The 19,477-nt window shown below is 38.0% G+C and overlaps 1 protein-coding gene across 17 annotated transcripts in view; it reads right to left on the reverse strand.

The window, feature by feature from the left end:
• EPB41 (erythrocyte membrane protein band 4.1) overlaps nucleotides 1–19,477 on the reverse strand; it is a 206,215-nt gene that overhangs the window by 99,447 nt on the left and 87,291 nt on the right. For 16 of the 17 annotated variants that reach the window (XR_003433356.1, XM_027109405.1, XM_027109397.1 and 13 more), the window contains 4 exons: nucleotides 17,912–18,016; nucleotides 10,588–10,630; nucleotides 3,572–3,647; nucleotides 1,290–1,508 (listed from right to left, as the gene is read on the reverse strand). Coding sequence is in view for 16 of the 17 variants with exons in the window: in XM_027109405.1 (XP_026965206.1) it covers nucleotides 1,290–1,508; nucleotides 3,572–3,647; nucleotides 10,588–10,630; nucleotides 17,912–18,016 (443 nt within the window). In the remaining variant the exon portion in view is untranslated. The remainder of the gene's footprint in view (nucleotides 1–1,289; nucleotides 1,509–3,571; nucleotides 3,648–10,587; nucleotides 10,631–17,911; nucleotides 18,017–19,477) is intronic. The other variant, XM_027109402.1, reaches the window with a different exon arrangement.

Genomic DNA, 19,477 nt, shown 5'->3' on the forward strand with positions numbered 1-19,477 from the left:
GTCTTAGATATCAGAGCATTGTAATGTATATGCTCATACTTGAAAAGCCAACCTCAGCAGTTCTCTGTAGAAACAGTGTGACCTCAGGAGAGTAAGGTGATAGTTATAAGACTATTGCTATGTAGGTTGTAGACTTTAAAGTCCTCATTATGGTTCTTATGACTGTGGGACCGGAACCTACAGGCGGAATAAGGCAACCAGAATTGGGGCACCTTGAGTTCAAACTCTCTCATTTAAGGCATCTCAATCCATGCAATCCTATTGGAACCACTCTAAGGAGAATAAGATGGCTCCATGGCCAAACAGAATACTTGTTCCTACCATGAAAAGCCTACTAAGAGCACTCTGGACTTCTCAGCAGTATGACCCTTTGGGGCATCCTAGCCTAACTCATGCTAACATAATTCAGGGTACCAACTCAAGGCCAGGATCAGTCTCCTTAATATGCTAAGGCAGCTTGTAAAATTTAGCTGTAACAAGTCACTCAAATAACAATGGGATGTTTGGTAGCAAGAAACACAAATTTTTCTGGGACTTTAATATTAGCTAACATTTATTGAATTTTTACTATGTAAGACATTGTATTAACTTTTTACACATATTACCTTTTTTAATCCTATGGCTCACCCTATTTCCTCTGAGGTAATGATCTCTATCAGACATATAAGGAAACTGAGGCTCAGAGAGATTAAGTGAATTACCCAAGGTCACAGGCCAGGACCAAGCAGAGCCAAGAATTCAACCCAGCTCAGTCTGAACTTGTTCCTGATCACTGTGTTATACCTCCCAACATTAACAAATTATTTCCATGAAAAAAAAAATTAGTGAATTCAATAAAGACTTTTAAAAAGACCTTCAGGGGTTTCATGGGCCCTCTGAAGTCTATCCATGTACATAGACCCCAAGTTAAGAACCTCTGCTCTAAAGATCTCAAGGCATCTAATACAGCATAATACATTTAAAATCTGGAAAAAAAAAAAGGTAAGGCAATAATAATAATAGCTACCATTTATTGAGCACCTACTATGTGCCAGATACTGTGCTTAGTGCTTTACATATATTGCCTCATGTAGTTTTCATCCAACAATGCAACACCTATTACTCTGATGAGAAAACTGAGGTTCAGAGGGTTTAAATGACTTGCCCAAAGAATTGGGAGGGAACTGAGCTCAAGCTGACTCTTTCTATGGCACCAGTTCCCACTAAGGCAAACACTGAATCAATCCCAGGTCAAGGGTTTAAACTTACTGTCAAAGTAAACACAGAACAAATCCTGGAGACATATTTACCTGTATGACTTATGCAGTTCCATGACCTTCTCTTCAAGTTCCTTGGTCTGATTTGGGGCCAGTTTAAAATCACTAACATAATCTGCACCATGGAGTTCTGGGTCATAGTCTCCCAGCTCAGACTGGATGGTATAAGAACCTAATAATGCTAAGGTTGCAAATGAACAGGGCAGTCGTCCTGCAACTATGTCCTGCCGAAGTTGAAGACATAAATAATACCTACAGCCAAAGAGAAAAGATGTTACCATGTCAGCAACGAAAACAATAACAAAATACAGAGAGAGAAAAAGGAAGAAAACGGGAGAGAGAGGTAGGGAGGGAGAAAGAAAAAGAATGATTAAGTAAATATGAGATAATATTAATAATTGTTCAGTTAGGTAGAGGGTATATGGTTGTTCATTGTACTATTTCAATGTCAGATAGTAATAAAGGCTGCTTGGCCCCCAAATTGGGTCCTTTCTTTTCTATCACGTTGCTTTGCCAAATGCATAGATACTGCCCTTCATATACAAAGATGACATTACTGATACATTTTCACTAGGATATGAACGTTCTTTGGTATGTTTTTCCTCCAAGATGGGCTTAAATTGCATGCAGCCTTCCACACACTATCATCTTGTAAGACTGATTCCACCTGTATGCTAAACTATAGGGAATTCAGATGAGGGTTGAAACAGTTAAGTCCAACAAACTGAGTGACCCTACATATGTCAGACACACCATATGGTATTCACACCCATGGCCATGACCTCCTTAGCCCTTGTTCTGACTGGGTTAACCAGTTCAGACTCTTTTACCAAACAGGAAAGCTGGGAGGTATGATTAAATTGAAAACTCCTATATTGATTAGAATCTTATCTTTGACTTGACCATAATTAGATGCTGAACAACATATGCACCAGCAATCATTTTTGCTATGATTAGTCACTACATACATCTTTTTTAAAAAGTCAGAGCAATGCCAATCAAATCATAAGAATCTTAAACTCTTCTAAAATGTAGGTAATTAGTACAGATTTTTAGGGATTTGTGTTGTTGTATATATAATAAACCTTAATGAAGAAAGATGAATAATTAGCAACTCTAAGAGACAAATATTACCTGTGAAAAAGCAATAACCAAGACAATTTTTTCAGGCAGAGATATTGCATCTCAACTTCAAGAATGTACTAAGGATAACTGGACAAAGAATAATTTTTTCAAATGGCACAGACATTTCACAGTACTTAACAAGCAGACCTTTTAATAGTCTTATGCTATTCTTATTTGAGAGAGATGAAAACTGAAGCCTAGAGAGTGTATATTTGTCTGAAATCAGATAGTTGACAGCAAAATCAGAATTAGAAAGCAGTTTCTCAACAACCAACATTCAATTGAACAAACATTTGCCAAATACATACTACGTATAAGGCTCTATGCAAGATGCTATGGATATACATATGTAGAGTAGTATTCTTTACTATATACTGTTTTTCCTTTTTGCTTTTTTGCTAATATTCAGTATTTATATAGAATCCAATAAAGGCCACTTTCTTAAAAAGGAATCAGTAAGCTATTTTTAAACAGTACAAGATTTATTTCATAAATTAAGTGGGCTCAAAAATTACTGAGGGGGCTTCCCTGGTGGCGCAGTGGTTGAGAGTCCGCCTGCCAGTGCAGGGGACACGGGTTCGTGCCCCGGTCCGGGAGGATCCCGCATGCCGCGGAGCGGCTGGGCCCGTGAGCCGTGGCCGCTGAGCCTGCGCGTCTGGAGCCTGTCCGCAACGGGAGAGGCCACAACAGTGAGAGGCCCGCGTACCGCAAAAAAAAAAAAAAAAAAAATTACTGAGGAATGTTCAGTTCACGTACCTAATTATACAATTTAAGAGGGGAATAGGAAGAAAAAAATAGTAACACTGAGACTTTAGTTTTTTTGATCCCTTAAGGAACAGCATGGTGTGAGAGGAGTATTTAAAACAAACAAAAAAACGGCAGAGCTGTTTTGCCACTATATTTGTCTCTTGTCCTTTGGAGGACAGTATGGTTTATAGGTTCCCTGTCCACAGCATGGCACAATACCCATGATAAGCAAGGTTAATTCCCTACCAGTTTTCTCCAGGCGAGTCACAGATATTTGAGGCTTTTAGGATCACTTATTTGCAAGCCTGCCTTGAAGTGACCAGAAACATTTTATCTTAGGTTTAATAGCTCATCATTTTTCTTCAATTCTGAATGGAGAAATTCCCAGAGCTTATGATAATGAGATTACTTATTACATATTTAACTATTAATAAATTATTTACCTTGTTATATCTTCTGTTAACTGTGCTGGGTCAGGTGGATAAAACTTTACATTAAATGTGAAATTCCAAGGGACACCTGTAAAAATAAACACAAAAGAATTGTATGCTTATGCCTAAGTTTCTGGTTGTTAGAAATACCTAAAAATATTCAAAAAAATCTTTTTTTTCTTGAAGTGTCCTAATACTTTCATGCTTTGTGGGTGAAATAGTATTTTTATTTAAAAAAGAAAAAGAAGAAAGTTGTTTAGACACCATCTATCTCATTTTTTTTACCCGACTTAATAGTTTTGTTTATAAAACATTATAAGCAAAATAACATAAAGGAAACCATCCTATAGGTGAACATGTTTGTAGCAATGGTTTTCAAAATGTGATCTATATACCACTCTGGGTCCTCAGAGGTCATTCAAAGTGATCCATGGATGTTTTCTTTTGGTGTTGGCATTATTTATTTGTGACATCTCTCAACATTATCTCAAATAAACAAAAGCATTCTTCCCATTAATATGGGTGAGAATATGGGTGAGATTAAGAGATTATTTTAGAAATAAGAAGGAAGAGGCAATATAGGTGGCTCTTAGAAACTATAGCTCTAATGAAAATATTTTAGGTATGAAAACTACAAGAATTTAATCCTAAGACTCATACAAGTGTTTCATATTTTTTATCTACAATGAAAGTCAGAAATTGTGAGTAAAAGTTAAGTGGAGAATGCATTTCAATTTTTCCAGCTAAGTGCTACCCCTTCAAGGTTTTTCTAACATGACTGTTAGTTTCTCAAAGAGTAGGGCCTGGTCTCAGTTATAAATAAGTTATGATTGGGCTTCCCTGGTGGCGCAGTGGTTGAGAGTCCACCTGCTGATACAGGGGACACAGGTTCGTGCCCCGGTCCGGGAAGGTCCCACATGCCGCGGAGCAGCTAGGCCCGTGAGCCGTGACCACTGAGCCTGCGCGTCCGGAGCCTGTGCTCCGCAACGGGAGAGGCCGCAACAGTGAGAGGCCCGCATACCGCAAAAAAAAAAATAATAATAAAAATAAAGAAATAAGTATGATTGGTTATGATGCTAAGAGATACATTTTGTTCAGTACTTATTGCATGCCAGATACTAAGCTAGCCCTCTTACATACAGGTAGGTGCTACTATTAGTTCATTTTATTTATGAAGAAACAGAGGCTTAAGAAAATACATAGCTAGTGAATCCAGGGTTCTCTTACCCCAAATCCCATGCTTTTAACCATTGGACTCTACTACCCTATAACAAACATCTGTGTTTCAAACATTGTTCTGTTTTGCATTCACAGCATTTCATCTCCAAATATCATTTTTATTGCTATTGGCTGCCAATGACCATATGCAAATTAAAATTTGAAATAGTTTAAATGTCTTAAAGAATATGCAGTTTTAAGCATGCTAAAATATTTAATACAGGAGTCCCTTGGAAATGGTTGATATTTTCCTTCAAAATTTGAACTAAAAGGCAAATTCCAGACAATAAAACAAACTTGTCTCAAATCTACTCAATCCTAATGTTTACCATTAACTCACTTCTAATGTTTCACATCCCAGAAACTTTAAATGGAACTTAGGAAACCAACCCCATAATTGTTTCTCATAAAAAGGGTAAGGGTATGGGGAGGCAATATTTACAGTTCAAATACTGTAAAATACCATCTGTTGTTATGATTATGATATGTTAATAATCTAATCATTGTTAACTTATAATTCCCATATAGACATTAAAAAAAGATGACTTCTATGCTACCTATAAAAAATGTATTGGCTAGAGGGCTTCCCTGGTGGCACAGTGGTTAAGAATCCACCTGCCAGTGCAGGGGACACAGGTTCGAGCCCTGGTCCAGTAAGATCCCACATGCCGCGGAGCAACAAAGCCCGTGTGCGCCACAACTACTGAGCCTGTGCTCTAGAGCCCATGAGCCACAACTACTGAAGCCCACGCGCCTAGAGCCCATGCTCTGCAACAAGAGAAGCCACCGCAATGAGAAGCCCGCACACCACAACGAAGAGTAGCCCCTGCTCGCTGCAACTAGAGAAAGCCCACGTGCAGCATGAAGACCCAACATAGCTATAAGTAAATAAATTTATTTTTTAAAATGTACTGGCTAGAGTAAATCAATATGGGAAACAAGACAGCTAAAAGAATGTTCAATAAATGTGAATTCAGCATTTAAGAACTTTAAACACAAATTCAGTTATTTCATAACATATATAAATGGCAATTTTTTAATAGTATAGGAAGACTAGCATTAAAGAAAGCAAATCAACAACAGTTTACAAAGTGTGATTTTTTTTTCTCTTTGAGCTAACTGATATAAAAAGCTTGATAACACCCACGATTGGTGGGGAAAATAAGCACTTTCTTCTATTGCTGATGTGAGTGTAAACTGGTACAACACTATGGAGAACAATTGAGAATATCTATCAAAACATAAAATGTATATACTCTTTCACCTAGCAATTCCACTTTCATAAATGTATCTAAACATACACTTAAACGTGGTCAAATGATACAGGTATAAGATATTGTTTGTAATAGCAAATGTCTGGAAACAACCTAAATGTATTTATTTAGCAAGAAAAGATACACTGCCACTATATACTGTTAAGTGAAAAAAAAAAATCAAGGCAAAGAACAGCGCATATAGAAAGCAACTGTGAAAGTTGGGGGCAGAAAAAAGTGGCTATTGTGAATGGCGCTGCTACGATGCAACTTACTATTAAATGGTTCAGAAAAAAGGTTTTGTGTGTGTCAGTGTGTGTGTGTGTGTGTGTGTGTGTGTGTGTGTGTGGATAAAGAGAAAAGATAAAATAGTAAAATATTAACATCTGAGGAATCTGGGTGAAGGGTGCCCAGGAATTCTTTGTACCATTATTTCAACTTTTAAGTCTGAAATTGTGTCCAAACATTTTTAAAATTAATAATTGAAAAAAACTTCCTGCCTTCTGGGTACACAGGAAAACAGGAACTATCTCATACACTATTGGTGGGGATGTAAACTATTACAATCAATTTAAAGGAGAGCAATTTGGCTATATCTGGTAAAACTAAAAATAAACATACTCTATAATCTAGCAATTCCACTTTAAGTCTAAATCAGTGGGGTGTTTTTTTTTTAGTTAATTAATTTATTTTTGGCTGCATTGGGTCTTTGTTGCTGTGCGCGGGCTTTCTCTAGTTGCAGCAAGCGGGGGCTTCTCTTGTTGCAGAGCACAGGCTCTAGGCACCCGGGCTTCGGTAGTTGTGGCACTCGGACTCAGTAGTTGTGGCTCACAGGCTGTAGAGCTGTGGCACACAGGCTTAGTTGCTCCACGGCATGTGGAATATTCCTGGATCAGGGCTCGAACCTGTGTCCCCTGCATTGGCAGGCGGATTCTTAACCACTGCACCATCAGGGAAGTCCTGGTAGGGTTTTTAAACTGTGGATCATGATCCATTGTGAAATCAGTTTAATGGGTCAAAATCAGCACTTTAAAAATGAAACAGAATACAAGAGAAAAAGGTCAGAGGAGGAATTCCCTGGCAGTCCAGTGGTTAGGACTTGGCATTTTCACTGCCAGGGCCCGGCTTCAGTCCCTGGTGGGGAAACTAGGATCCCACAAGCCGCACAGTGCAGCCAAAAAGAAAAGAAAAAGAAAAAAAGAAAAGAAAAAACTCAGAGGATATCACGGTGAAATTTTCTTTTCAACTGAGATGAATTCCAAAATCATGTTTATAAGAAAAGGTAGTCACGAATGATTAACTGTTATATAATTCAATTTATATGATGCTCAAAAAGGTAAAACAATATTTTTAGGTATACATTCATACATTAGGTAATTTTTTAAAAACATTAAAAAGTACAATGGAATCATTAACACAAAATTCAGGGCAGTGGTGACTTCTGCAGGGGAAGGAGAGGAGGATACATTTAGAAGGGGCATATCCTGGGCTATAGAATTTCTTAAACACAGTTTGTGTTATTTTATGTATCAGTATTTTTCAGAAGGTATAAGGATTTCTTGCTTTTGCTCTGTACTATTCCAGAAGGAGGTGGAAGTTGCTAGCCTGACTCAGCAGGGGAGCTCTCTCTCATTCAGAACCAAGGAAGTTAAACAAAGCTAAATATTAAGCTGGGAGAAGGAAGAGAGACTGATAAACCATAGAAGGTTCAAATGGATTGTTAGGTCCGAGGGAAATTTCAAAAATACAGGCGAAGCAATACTATCTATTGTACATGGGTACGGATATATGAAGGAAAAATATAAAAACATGGACTGACTCACCTCAAATTCATGAAAATAGATTTCTAAGGATAGGGAGAGAAGGGGATGGGACTAGGAGATAAACCTTACCTGTACTGTTCTATTTTAAATGTAAAAGTTAACATATGTTAATTCTGGGTGATGGGTACATGGGTATTTGTTATATTAGCCTCCATTCTTTTCTATATTTTTTGAAATATGGAAAAAATCTTGCTGGTGAATATCTATTACAAATTTAAACATTCATACTTTTTTATTCTACTTCTAGCAATTTACTACAGATACATCTAAGTGCACATATACATATATATTCAATACATGCTCTCTCTCTCTCTCTCTCTCTCTCTCTCTCTCTCTCTCTCTATATATATATATATATATATACAGTGCTACAACTTTATAATCATTAAAAAAAAATTTTAACAAATGAAATAAATTGATATATATTAATATAAAGAGTATACAAATTATGTTAAAGATTGCATATGTATATTAAATACATACAGAACATACATATTTATATTAAATATATTTATAAAGTATATTATATATAAAATATAATGTATGCATTAAATACATATTTATATTAAAATGTATGTCTATATACACTCAGAACACCTCTGGACAGAACACAAGAAATTAGTTAAAGGACAGGGGAAGAAGGAAGATTGACCTTGTATTACATTCATCTGTATCTTTTAATTTCATACCTCATATTTATATCACCTATTTTAAAAATTTTAAAACTACATATGATATAATATACAGAAAATACAATATATAACAATGTATAACATAATTGTATTATTGAAAAGCAAAATTTATATATGCCTAGAAAAAAATCTTACAGATCATACCAGTTTAACAGTGATTACATCTGGAGGATAGGCTTTACAGGCTTTTTACTTGCTTCATGATATATTTTCATAATGCTTAAATTTTTCAAATGGGTATATATTACTTGTTTGATGAAAACTTTTTTTTTTTAAACTCAAGGGCTTTTTTAAAAAATAAAATTATTTATTTATTTTTAATTTTGGCTCTGTGGGTCTTCGTTGCTGTGCGCAGGCTTTCTCTAGTTGTGCCACACAGGCTTCTCATTGCAGAGGCTTCTCGTTGCGGAGCATGGGCTCTAGGTGTGCGGGCTTTATAGTTGTGGCACACGGGCTCAGCAGTTGTGGCTCGTGGACTCTAGAGTGCAGGCTCAGTAGTTATGGCGCACGGGTTTAGTTGCTCCATAGCATGTGGGATCTTCCCGGACCAGGGCTCAAACCCGTGTCCCCTGCATTGGCAGGCGGCTTCTTAACCACTGCACCACCAGGGAAGCCCGTGAAAACTATTTTTAAAAAACCCAAAATCTTTGCAATAGATAAATGTCAACCTTCTCTTTGGCTCAATGAAATATTTACATTTTGATGTTAAAGTTTGTGTTACAGACACAGTTTTTCTTTCCCATGTTGAAGGAAGAGGTTTTATTATTTTGTAAATTTTTTTTTAAACGACAAACACTTAGGTTATTTTTCTTAGCGAGAGTTTTTTTTTCTCAATAGCCTGGAAGATAATCTACTAGATAGTCTTCTCCACTCATCATAAACTCTGTTTTAACTTTTCTTCCTAAAGAGTCTTCTTGTACAATCATTTATTCCTGAGTAATATTGAATATTAAAAGTATCTTCATTGAAAGGGGCTTGGAATCATGTTTTTTGTTGTCATGTCTCAAATATTCTGAATACTTTTTACTCTGATTTGCAATTTAAAACAAGATTTTATAGGCAGAGAGCAAATATGGAGAGTTGTCAGGCCAAAGTAGTATTTTGTTTCTCTATCTTAAGAAATATAAATAAATAGGGTCTAAAAGAAAACATTTCACCATAACAAAAGTGTTTTCTTTTAAGAAACAAATGAAAAACAAAACTTCTTTTCAGGTGATACAGTTAAAACTTACTAATCATGATGAATAACATCTACTGCAGTTCCTACAAGTTTCCTCAAAAATAAACTAAACTGAAAGGACATCTAGTCATAACTGGGGGGGTGGGGTGGGGGGGTGGGTAAAGTCTCTACCCTTTAGCCCATTGGGCCTGAGGCTACAAAATACTAATCTAGACTTTTATCAACCTAGAAAAATCTATCCCAGGACACCAGTCTGAGCAGGGTGTTCAGCAGTAATATATGCCAGAGGGCTTGGAGCTAAGAGAAAGCCACAATGACAGAAGGGTCACTGGCAAGGAATTTCTTCTATTCTTTTTTTTCCTTCCACAGTTCCTTACATACTTCAATTTGGAAGAAGACAGTTGAAAAGGGACAAAAAAGAACTATAGAGAAGAAAACATGGAGAAGGTTAGAACTCAATAGTCCAGAACAATTTAAATGGAACAGGATCAGGCAGCAAACTCCCAATCGTAAGCTACTACAGTTTCAATCACTACCATTGTGAGAACTGACTCCCATATCCTTTTCTCTTCTATTCTTTGTTTGTTTCCACCTTCTGTTTCTCTCAATCATTCCTATCTTCCCCCACTTTGCCTAGCTGTAAAAAAAAATCATCAAGATCTGACCTACATCTCAATAGTGTCTACCTCTGCTGTATCTTTCTATTATGGAATCTCTACCTTCCAAAGGAAGGCTTTATCTTAATTTCAAAGCCATCTACCATAGTCAGAATTCTAAAGTGACTCACAGCCAGAAAAAGGTTGGAAATCCTCTGACCTACTAAAAAAAAGAAAGAGCTAGAAAAAGGGCTATATTCACTTACCACGAACCTGCTTTTTTATTTCTTTGGCAGAATCCAGCCATGTCTGTAAAAAGAAGAAAAGGCATTCACACAGAGCTCCAAAATACATAAACCACAGAGTACCAGAAGCAGGATTACTGACCATCTCCAATAGTGTCTCCAGGTCAACCTACATTTCCAATATTTTTTGCATTAGTTTCACATAGCACAGTAATTTTGAACAGAGAAACAGGGAGCCAGACAGCTGGGCTTGAATCCTAGCTCTACTACTTCCTAGGTGAGTGACTTTAAGCATCTTTGTACTTCAGTTTCCTCATCTATTAGAGGAAATAAAATGAGATATTATCAGTAGGGCCTATCTCAGGGTTACTGTGAAGATTAAAAGGTAATATATGTAAAGCTTCAGCAAACAAGGAATGCTAAATAAGCACTTGCTATTTTTATTATTCTGTAAAGACAAATAGAGATCTATAACCAGGATTATTGATCTATAACATAGATCTTATTTTTCCCTCCAACTCTGACCTCCAGTCTCATTCAAGTTTTCTGTGTCAGCACAGCACCTGGTAGATGGTTCATGCTCAGTTAATGTTTACTGAATGAATAACTATTTTGTTTTTCCTGACTACTCTTGCCCACACTAATTTCTCCCTTCACCATTCTCCAACCCCACTTAAAATTTGCACACCACAAGGGCAAGGTTCCTCAACCCATAGTGGACCATGCAAAACTAATGGCACTTAAAAAGAGCCTCACCATTAACATCTTTCATAGGCTCCTAGAGAAATGTTTAAAGACAGAAATTTCTAAATTGAATTGTCTAAAAGATTTTTATTGACATAAGACATATACAGAAAAGTACATAAAACATACGTATAGATCAATAAATTATCAAAGTGAACATATAAATATAACATTACCAGCACCTCAGGAGCCCCTTTCATGCCTGCTCCCAATCCCCCCACCCCATTCCCCCTTCCAAAATGTTTAAAATTGAATTTTAGTCGTATTTAGAAAAGAAGAGTAAGGGGGGATTACTCCTCACCCTGTACCAACAAGGGCAAAGTTCAAGATGACCATCCCATTTGCCCTACCCAAGGAGTGGGCCTGAACACCGCAATCTTACATTTGATTATATATTACACTAACCATTATATAAACATAGTCACCACAACAGATAATAAGCAAAGAGTGAGGACGAGTTTCCTTTTCTCTCCCCTGCCCCTGCAATTAACACAGATGATTAAGAAATGTATGTTTTTTAAAATATCACTTAATATAAAATTATTCTAAAGTATAAAAACTAAGTACATACTTGCTTAAGTCCTGTCAGAAAGGGCAGGGGGTAACCTGGGTGTTTCTCCTTCCTCTCTCATTAAGACTAAAGAACTTTAAGTTGTTATAGGTCCAAAGGCAAAAGAGGACTTTAAAAGCACCAACTGATAAGTTTTGTGGAACCTCTGAGAACCTTGCAATCCAGAACTCTTAACAAAGACTACTTTCTATCACTGTGGAATGAACACTTCCCCTACAGAGTGAGGTGACTCCATATTTTCCCTATTTTTAAGAGAAACCTCCCAAAGTAGCCTGAAGCTGCCAAGTTTCTTACAGGGATTGCATGAGCCATTCTATGACTCTAAGGCTAGAATTCCCACCAATCTGACATAGAGGGGGCAAATCCAGATTTGTGCCAATCACATGGGACTCCAAGGTATAAGGTACCTTATAGAACAAAGTATTATTTCTTCAGTATCTAGACCTCTGAATCAAAGTCAAAATCAAAAAGTGTGTACAAGACAATAAAAAATCAGTGTGCATAACAATAGGTACTTTATGCTCAATTTAAATTATTCAATTCAGAGCATTTTATTTAGCCAACAAGTATTTAGGAATGCCTCCACGTGCTAGGCACCAAAGTTACAAAAAAGGATTTAAAAATAGTGCTTGTAGGGGCTTCCCTGGTGGCGCAGTGGTTGAGAGTCCGCCTGCCGATGCAGGGGACATGGGTTCGTGCCCCGGTCCGGGACGATCCCACATGCTGCGGAGCGGCTGGGCCCGTGAGCCATGGTTGCTGAGCCTGCGCGTCCGGAGCCTGTGCTCCGCAACGGGAGAGGCCACAACAGTGAGAGGCCCGCGTACCACACAAAAATAAATAAATAAAAATAAAAATAGTGCTTGTCCTCAAGGAGCTGTCAGTCTAAAGGAAGAGCTGAGTAGTGAACAATTTGTCTTTTCTTAGAGGCAGTTAGGAAATGTTTCTCAAAAGAATGTTTTGGGGGGAAAAAAAGGTAAAAAAAAAAAGAATGTTTGGGAGATCTAATTTAGGGTTGAAGAACAAATAAGAGTTAGCCAGGCAAAAAAAGAAGTGGAAGTAATTAGAAAGGCACAGGGTATATAAAGAGAACATGATACATCTGAGTTGCTGAATGTAGTTCAGCAAAGCTGGAGCACAGAAGTGAAGAGGAGAGATGTAAAATGAAAAAGAACAGTAAGGGCCAGATCATAGAGGCCATAGTATTCCATGCTAAGAAACTTGGACTTCATCAAGTTACAGGCAAGGGAGAATCACTGAAGGATTTAAAATAAGAGTGACACAAATTTGAGGTAGACAGGGAGACCAAATAAGAAGCTGTTGTTGAGAATGATAATAGTCAGGATTTGTGACTGAGTAAATAGGGTGGGCTGATGATGAGAGGTGTAAAGTATAGTAGTAAACAAAAGTTCCTAAGTTGCTGGCTTGGGCAACTGGGTAGATGTGGTACTATTCACTGAAACAGAAAATGTAGGAAAAGGAATAAATTTTCATGAAGAAGAAAACAATAGCAAAAAACTGAAAACAACCCAAATGTCCATCAACAATAGAATAAATAAATTATGGTATATTTATATAGATACACGTTCAAGGTGTCTTTGGAAATCCAAGTAGAATATTTCAGTAGATAGCTGGATTAGCAGGTCTGGCACTCAGAAGAGTGATTTTAACCAGAGATATAAATTTGGGCACTTCCCCCATATAGGTGGCAAATGAAGCCATGAAAGTAGATAAAAATAATCCAGGGAGCATATAATAGAGTTAAAAGAAAGAAACTAAAGATAAACCTTGGGGAACATTTACAGTTAAGGGATGAAGAGAGGATAAAGAGCTGAGAAGTAAACTGAGAAGAAGTGACCAAGTGGTAGGAGGAAAACAGGAGAGACTGGTATCACAGAATCCAAAGGAATAGAACATTTCAAGGATGGATAGGCAAGCTCGTCAATGCTGCAAAATGGACAAGGAACATGAAGATGAAAACCTGTCAGATTTATCTTGGCAAGGGCAGTTCAGCAGAGTGGTAAGAGCAGAAATCAAAATGCAGTGTGTTATACCAAGTGCTGGTGAGGATGTGGCACAGCTGCAACCCTTAGTGCTGGTGGGAGTGTGAACTGGTAGCACCACTTTGGAAAACTGATAGTGTCTACTAAAGCTGATCATATATGTGTCATCCACAACCCAGCAATTCCACTTCTGGGAATCCAACAGAAATGAATATGACAAGATATGCACTGAAAGACATGTATGAGAATGTTCCCAGGAGCAGCATTCATAAAAGCCACAAACTGTAAACAAGCCAAATGTCCATCAACAGTAGAATGCATAAATGAAGTGTGGTATAGTCAAACAATGAACCATTATACAGCAGCAAGAATGGATGAACTACTGCTACTCGCCACAACATGGATGATACTCAAAAACATGATATTAAACAAAACAAAAGAAGCCAGACCTAAGAGCACATACTGTATGGTTTCGCTTATGTAAAGTTTAAAAACAGGCAAAACTAATTGATGGTGATAGATGTTAGGAAGACATCTGTTACTTTTGACAGGGCCTGAGGTAGGAGTACTGATTGTTGGGGCTGGCGGTAGTGACTAGAAGGGGAAACAAAGTGGGATTCTGGAATCCTCCAGAAAAAATCCTTGATTCATTCATAAATAACTTATTCCAAGCAGGAATAAAATCTAGGAAGCAACTATTGGGTTGGCCAAAAGGTTCATTTTGTTTTTTCCGTTAAGATGGCTCTGGAAGCACTTAGTTGTCTTCAACTTCATTTGAAACAATTTTGTTAGATTATATGTGACAGCTGTCATATCAACATGCATTTAAAAAAAGACTTATCAAAATTGGTGAATTTTTGTATGACATTTTAATATTGAAAATGGAAGGAAAAAAAGCAACATTTTCGGCATATTATGCTTTATTATTTCAAGAGAGGTAAAAATGCAACTGAAACGCAAAAAAAGATTTGTGCAGTGTATGGAGAAGGTGCTGTGACTGACCGAATGTGTCAAAAGTAGTTTCATGCTAGAGGTTTCTTGCTGGACGATGCTCCATGGGCTGGTAGACCAGTTGAAGTGGATAGCGATCAAATCGAGACATTAACTGAGAACAATCAACGTTATACCACGAGGGAGACAGCTGACATACTCAAAATATTCAAATCAAGCACTGAAAATCATTTGCACCAACTTGGTTATGTTAATCACTTTGATGTTTGGGTTCCACATAAGTTAAGCAAAAAAAATCCTCTTGACCGTATTTCCACATGCAATTCTCTACTTAAATGTAATGAAAACATTCTGTTTTTAAAACAAACTGTGATGGGCGATGAAAAGTGGACACTGTACAATAATATGGAAAGGAAGAGATCGTGGAGCAAGTGAAATGAACCACCAACAACCACACCAAAGGCTGGTCTTCACCCAAAGAAGGGGATGTTGTGTATATGGCGGGATTGGAAGGGAGTTCTCTATTAGGAGCTCCTTCCGGAAAACCAAACAATTAATTCCAACAAGTACTGCTCCCAATTAGACCAACTGAAAGCAGCACTCCACAAAAAGCATCCAGAATTAGTCAACAGAAAATGCATAATCTTCCATCAGGATAATGCAAGACCGCATGTTTCTTTGATGACCAGGCAAAAACTGTTACAGCTTGGCTGGGAAGTTCTGATTCATCCACCATATTCACCAGACACTGCACCTTCGGATTTCCATTTATTTAGGTCTCTACAAAATTCTCTTAGTGGAAAAAATTTCAATTCCCTGGAAGACTATAAAAGGCACCTGGAACAGTTCTTTGTTCAAAAAGATAAAAAGTTTTGGGGGACTTCCCTGGGGACTTCCCTGGTGGCGCAGTGGTTGAGAATCCGCCTGCCAATACAGGGGACAGGGGTTCGAGCCCTGGTCCAGGAAGATCCCATATGCTGTGGAACAGCTAACCTGTGAGCCACAACTACTGAGCCTGTGCTCTAGAGCCTGCGAGCTGCAACTACTGAGCCCACGTGCTGCAACTACTGAAGCCCGCACGCCTAGAGCCTGTGCTCTGCAACAAGAGAAGCCACCACAATAAGAGGCCTGTGCACCACAACAAAGAGTAGCCCCCGCTCTCAGCAACTAGAGAAAACCTGCGTGCAGCAGCGAACACCCAATGCAGCCAAAAAATTAAATAAATGAATAAATAAATAAATTTTTTTAAAAGATGCATCACTGTGAATCTCAGCACACTAAAGAAAGAGAGAAAAAGAAGAGAAGGAGGGAGGGAGGGAGGGAGGGTGGGGGGGAGGGAGGGAAGGAGGGAGGGAGGGAGGGTGGGGGGAGGGAGGGAAGGAAGGAGGGTAAAAGATTCTACTAGCCTAATTCCACACAGGGCAAGAGAGAGGGGAGATCATACAAAGCATCACAAGTCAGAATGGCTTTGACCTTCTCAATAGCCAACATTAAAAGCTAGAAGACAATGGAGCAATGCCTTCAAAATTATGAAGGCAAATCATTTCAAGCCTAAAATTCTATACCCAACCAAACTAACAACCAAATACTACAGTACAATAAACACATTTTCAGACATGTAATGTCTCAAAAAGATTACATCCCATATGTAATTTCTCAGAAGGCGTGCTCTATCAAATACCAGGAAATGCTAAGATAAAGGGGAAACAAGAGAAACATCACAGGAGAGAAGTACAACAAGTCCCCAGGATAATGGTGATGGGAAATACCTGGGTCAACTATATACAAGACAGAGAGAGCAACTCATCCAGACTGGAAAAGTATGACTCAAAGAGATAGCATATTGAAGAAGGACTGTCACCATCACAATGGCTTTTGCTACTGTATTGTCCCTTTAACCTGACAATGCTAAGGAAGTCTTCTCCAAACTCATTTTTGTACAGGATTTACTTGGGCCATGTGCAAATGAAGTTCCTGCTTTCCCTTCTATGTTCTACTTGTTCTACCTGAATCAGCTAAAGACCTTCATTTTAACCCAAAGGAAAACTCTGCTTTGACCTATTTCCGAGAGCTGGAAGTTAGCCATGATGAATTTAGAAGCAGAAAATATAGAACAGCCCATTACCCCAACCATATCCTGTAAGAACCTGGCCCATCAGACCTTCCAGATGCCCCAAATATGATAAGCCCTATGTTTCCCAGGATTCACTTGTCCACTGACTTCCCCAGAAGGGGTTCTTATAAACAATCAGAGAAGTTGAAACTAGATTATGATTCAGAGACATCAACTTTTTTTCCCAGAAATATTTTATCTAAGGGGGACAATAAAGCCCTTTTTAACAGCCAGATTTGTTGTTTGCTGTACAATCAAATTCAGCTTTTATATTGGGCACTTTTAACATCACTTTATACAGAAATATATCAATGAATATAAATAAAGCAATTTAATATTTTCTCATTAAAAAATAAATAGGATAGTGAAAACTACTATAAGGAAATAAAATTTGCTGATACGATAGAGTATGGATGACACCAACAATAGCAAAAAGTTTTCAAAGCAACTGGAAGGTTTTTACCAATGTGAGCACTGGAAGCTCAACTGCAAGATGAAAGAATTTCCTCTGCTGAATGCCTTTAGATGAGCCAGCTCCCAGCAATTTAAGTATACTTGGTTCATAGAAAAATTATAACAGTTACATTAAACAAGTAGGTACTGGTACTCAGTGACTTCATTTATATGCCAAATTCAAGTATTCTCAAATATTCTAACATAAACCTGAGTGGGGTACACACACACAATATAAAAACATTCGATTTTATCTCACTGAGCTTGTATAACATAAAATACTTTTCAGAGTATTTTCCTCGATTCATGGGAGAACTTTCTAACTCACAGCTGCAGAAAGTTTTTCACTGTAGTATTAGAGGTGTTGTTTTGTTTTTTAATTACCTTCAATATCTTTCCTTACTACGTACACTGTATCTCGGAGAGGCAGGAATAAATACATTCTTAACAGCAGTAAAAGAATTAAAACAATTTTGGGGGGTCAGTTTCTTATATTACAAGCAGTCTTCTCACCTTAGAGGTTGCATTATCCCAAATGGCTAGACTAAAGTAGTCTTCTTCCAAAAGATTGAGGTGTTCACATACTCGTTTAAGTAAATCTTGTCCCTTAGCATGTTTCTGCAAAGATACACATACTTTAGTTGAGGTTTCCTCTTATTCCTGAATTTATCATGAAATAACATAAAATGTCACTTTCCAATTTTCTCTTTTATCCTTGGTTACTAACACTTTCAGGTGGCTGCACAGTGCAAGTAGAACAAAGTGAGTAACAAAAATCCTGTTTCTTAATTTGTCAGTTTAAATATGCAACACATTTATAGTTGCTTGGAAATGCTGCTACAATTCAAAGCAAAATTCCATCAAGCATCCCCCACCTCCATCCTAAACATTACATTCTTTATTTTTGGTGTATTTCCTGAAGCCTGCTATGGGTCGCTGTCAGTCAGCATGAGCACCTGACTTAACTGAATCAGCTGTCAACAACACTGACAATTAACAGTGGCTATGGAAATCATTAGACTCTCTATCATTCCCAGACCAAATGTCCCAAGACAATGAGCTATGTCTCAAATCCCTGCAATCTCTTTCAGAAAAATGCATAAAGTATAAGATCTTAGATACCCTCCAGACATTACCCGTTGCAGTGGTTCTTACAGTTGTGCTACAAATCATTTCTTAATGTTTCTCTACCCAGAAAATCAAACCATTACCAATTTGGGGGACTTGTACTCCTGTTTATAGGGAGGAAATGCCATAACTTAGGGACCGAGATTTAGAGTGAAAAAGTCCCTGCTTTTTCATTTACTAGCTAAACAACCTGAGTCAATTTCTGAACATTAGCTTTCTCATCTGTAAAGTGATAAGAAAATGTATACCTGTCCTACCTAACTACTGGAATTGTTGAAAAAAATTAAACATGCTGGACTTCCCTGGTGGCACAGTGGTTAAGAATCCACCTGCCAATGCAGGGGACACGGGTTCGAGCCCCAGTCCGGGAAGATCCCACATGCTGTGGAGCAACTAAGCCCGTGAGCCACAACTACTAAGCCTGCACCCCACAACTACTGAAGCCCGCGCGCCTAGAGCACGTGCTCCGCAACAAGAGAAGGTGCAGCAATGAGAAGCCTGCACACTGCAGTGAATATAGCCCCCGCTCGCTGCAGCTAGAGAAAGCCCGCACGCAGCAATGAAGACCCAATGCAGCCAAAAATAAATAAATAAATTTATTTAAAAAAAAAAAAATAATAAAAACATTTTTAAATAATAAAAAAATTAAACTTGTTAATGTCTTCTGAGAAATACATTTTTTAAAACTTCCAAGGGCTTCCCTGGTGGCGCAGTGGTTGAGAGTCCGCCTGCCGATGCATGGGACATGGTTTCGTGCCCCGGTCCCGGAAGATCCCACATGCCACGGAGCGGCTGGGCCCGTGAGCCATGGCTGCTGAGCCTGCGCGTCCGGAGCCTGTGCTCCGCAGCAGGAGAGGCCACAACAGTGAGAGGCCCGCGTACCGCCAAAAAAAAAAAAAAAAAAACTTCCAAAAAATTAGAAATCATTTTTTGGCACATATACATGACATG

Source organism: Aethalodelphis obliquidens, unplaced genomic scaffold (genome assembly GCF_003676395.1).
Source record: "Aethalodelphis obliquidens isolate GAN/ISIS:26980383/991018 unplaced genomic scaffold, ASM367639v1 scaffold9, whole genome shotgun sequence".
In the NCBI taxonomy this organism is placed as follows: domain Eukaryota; kingdom Metazoa; phylum Chordata; class Mammalia; order Artiodactyla; family Delphinidae; genus Aethalodelphis; species Aethalodelphis obliquidens.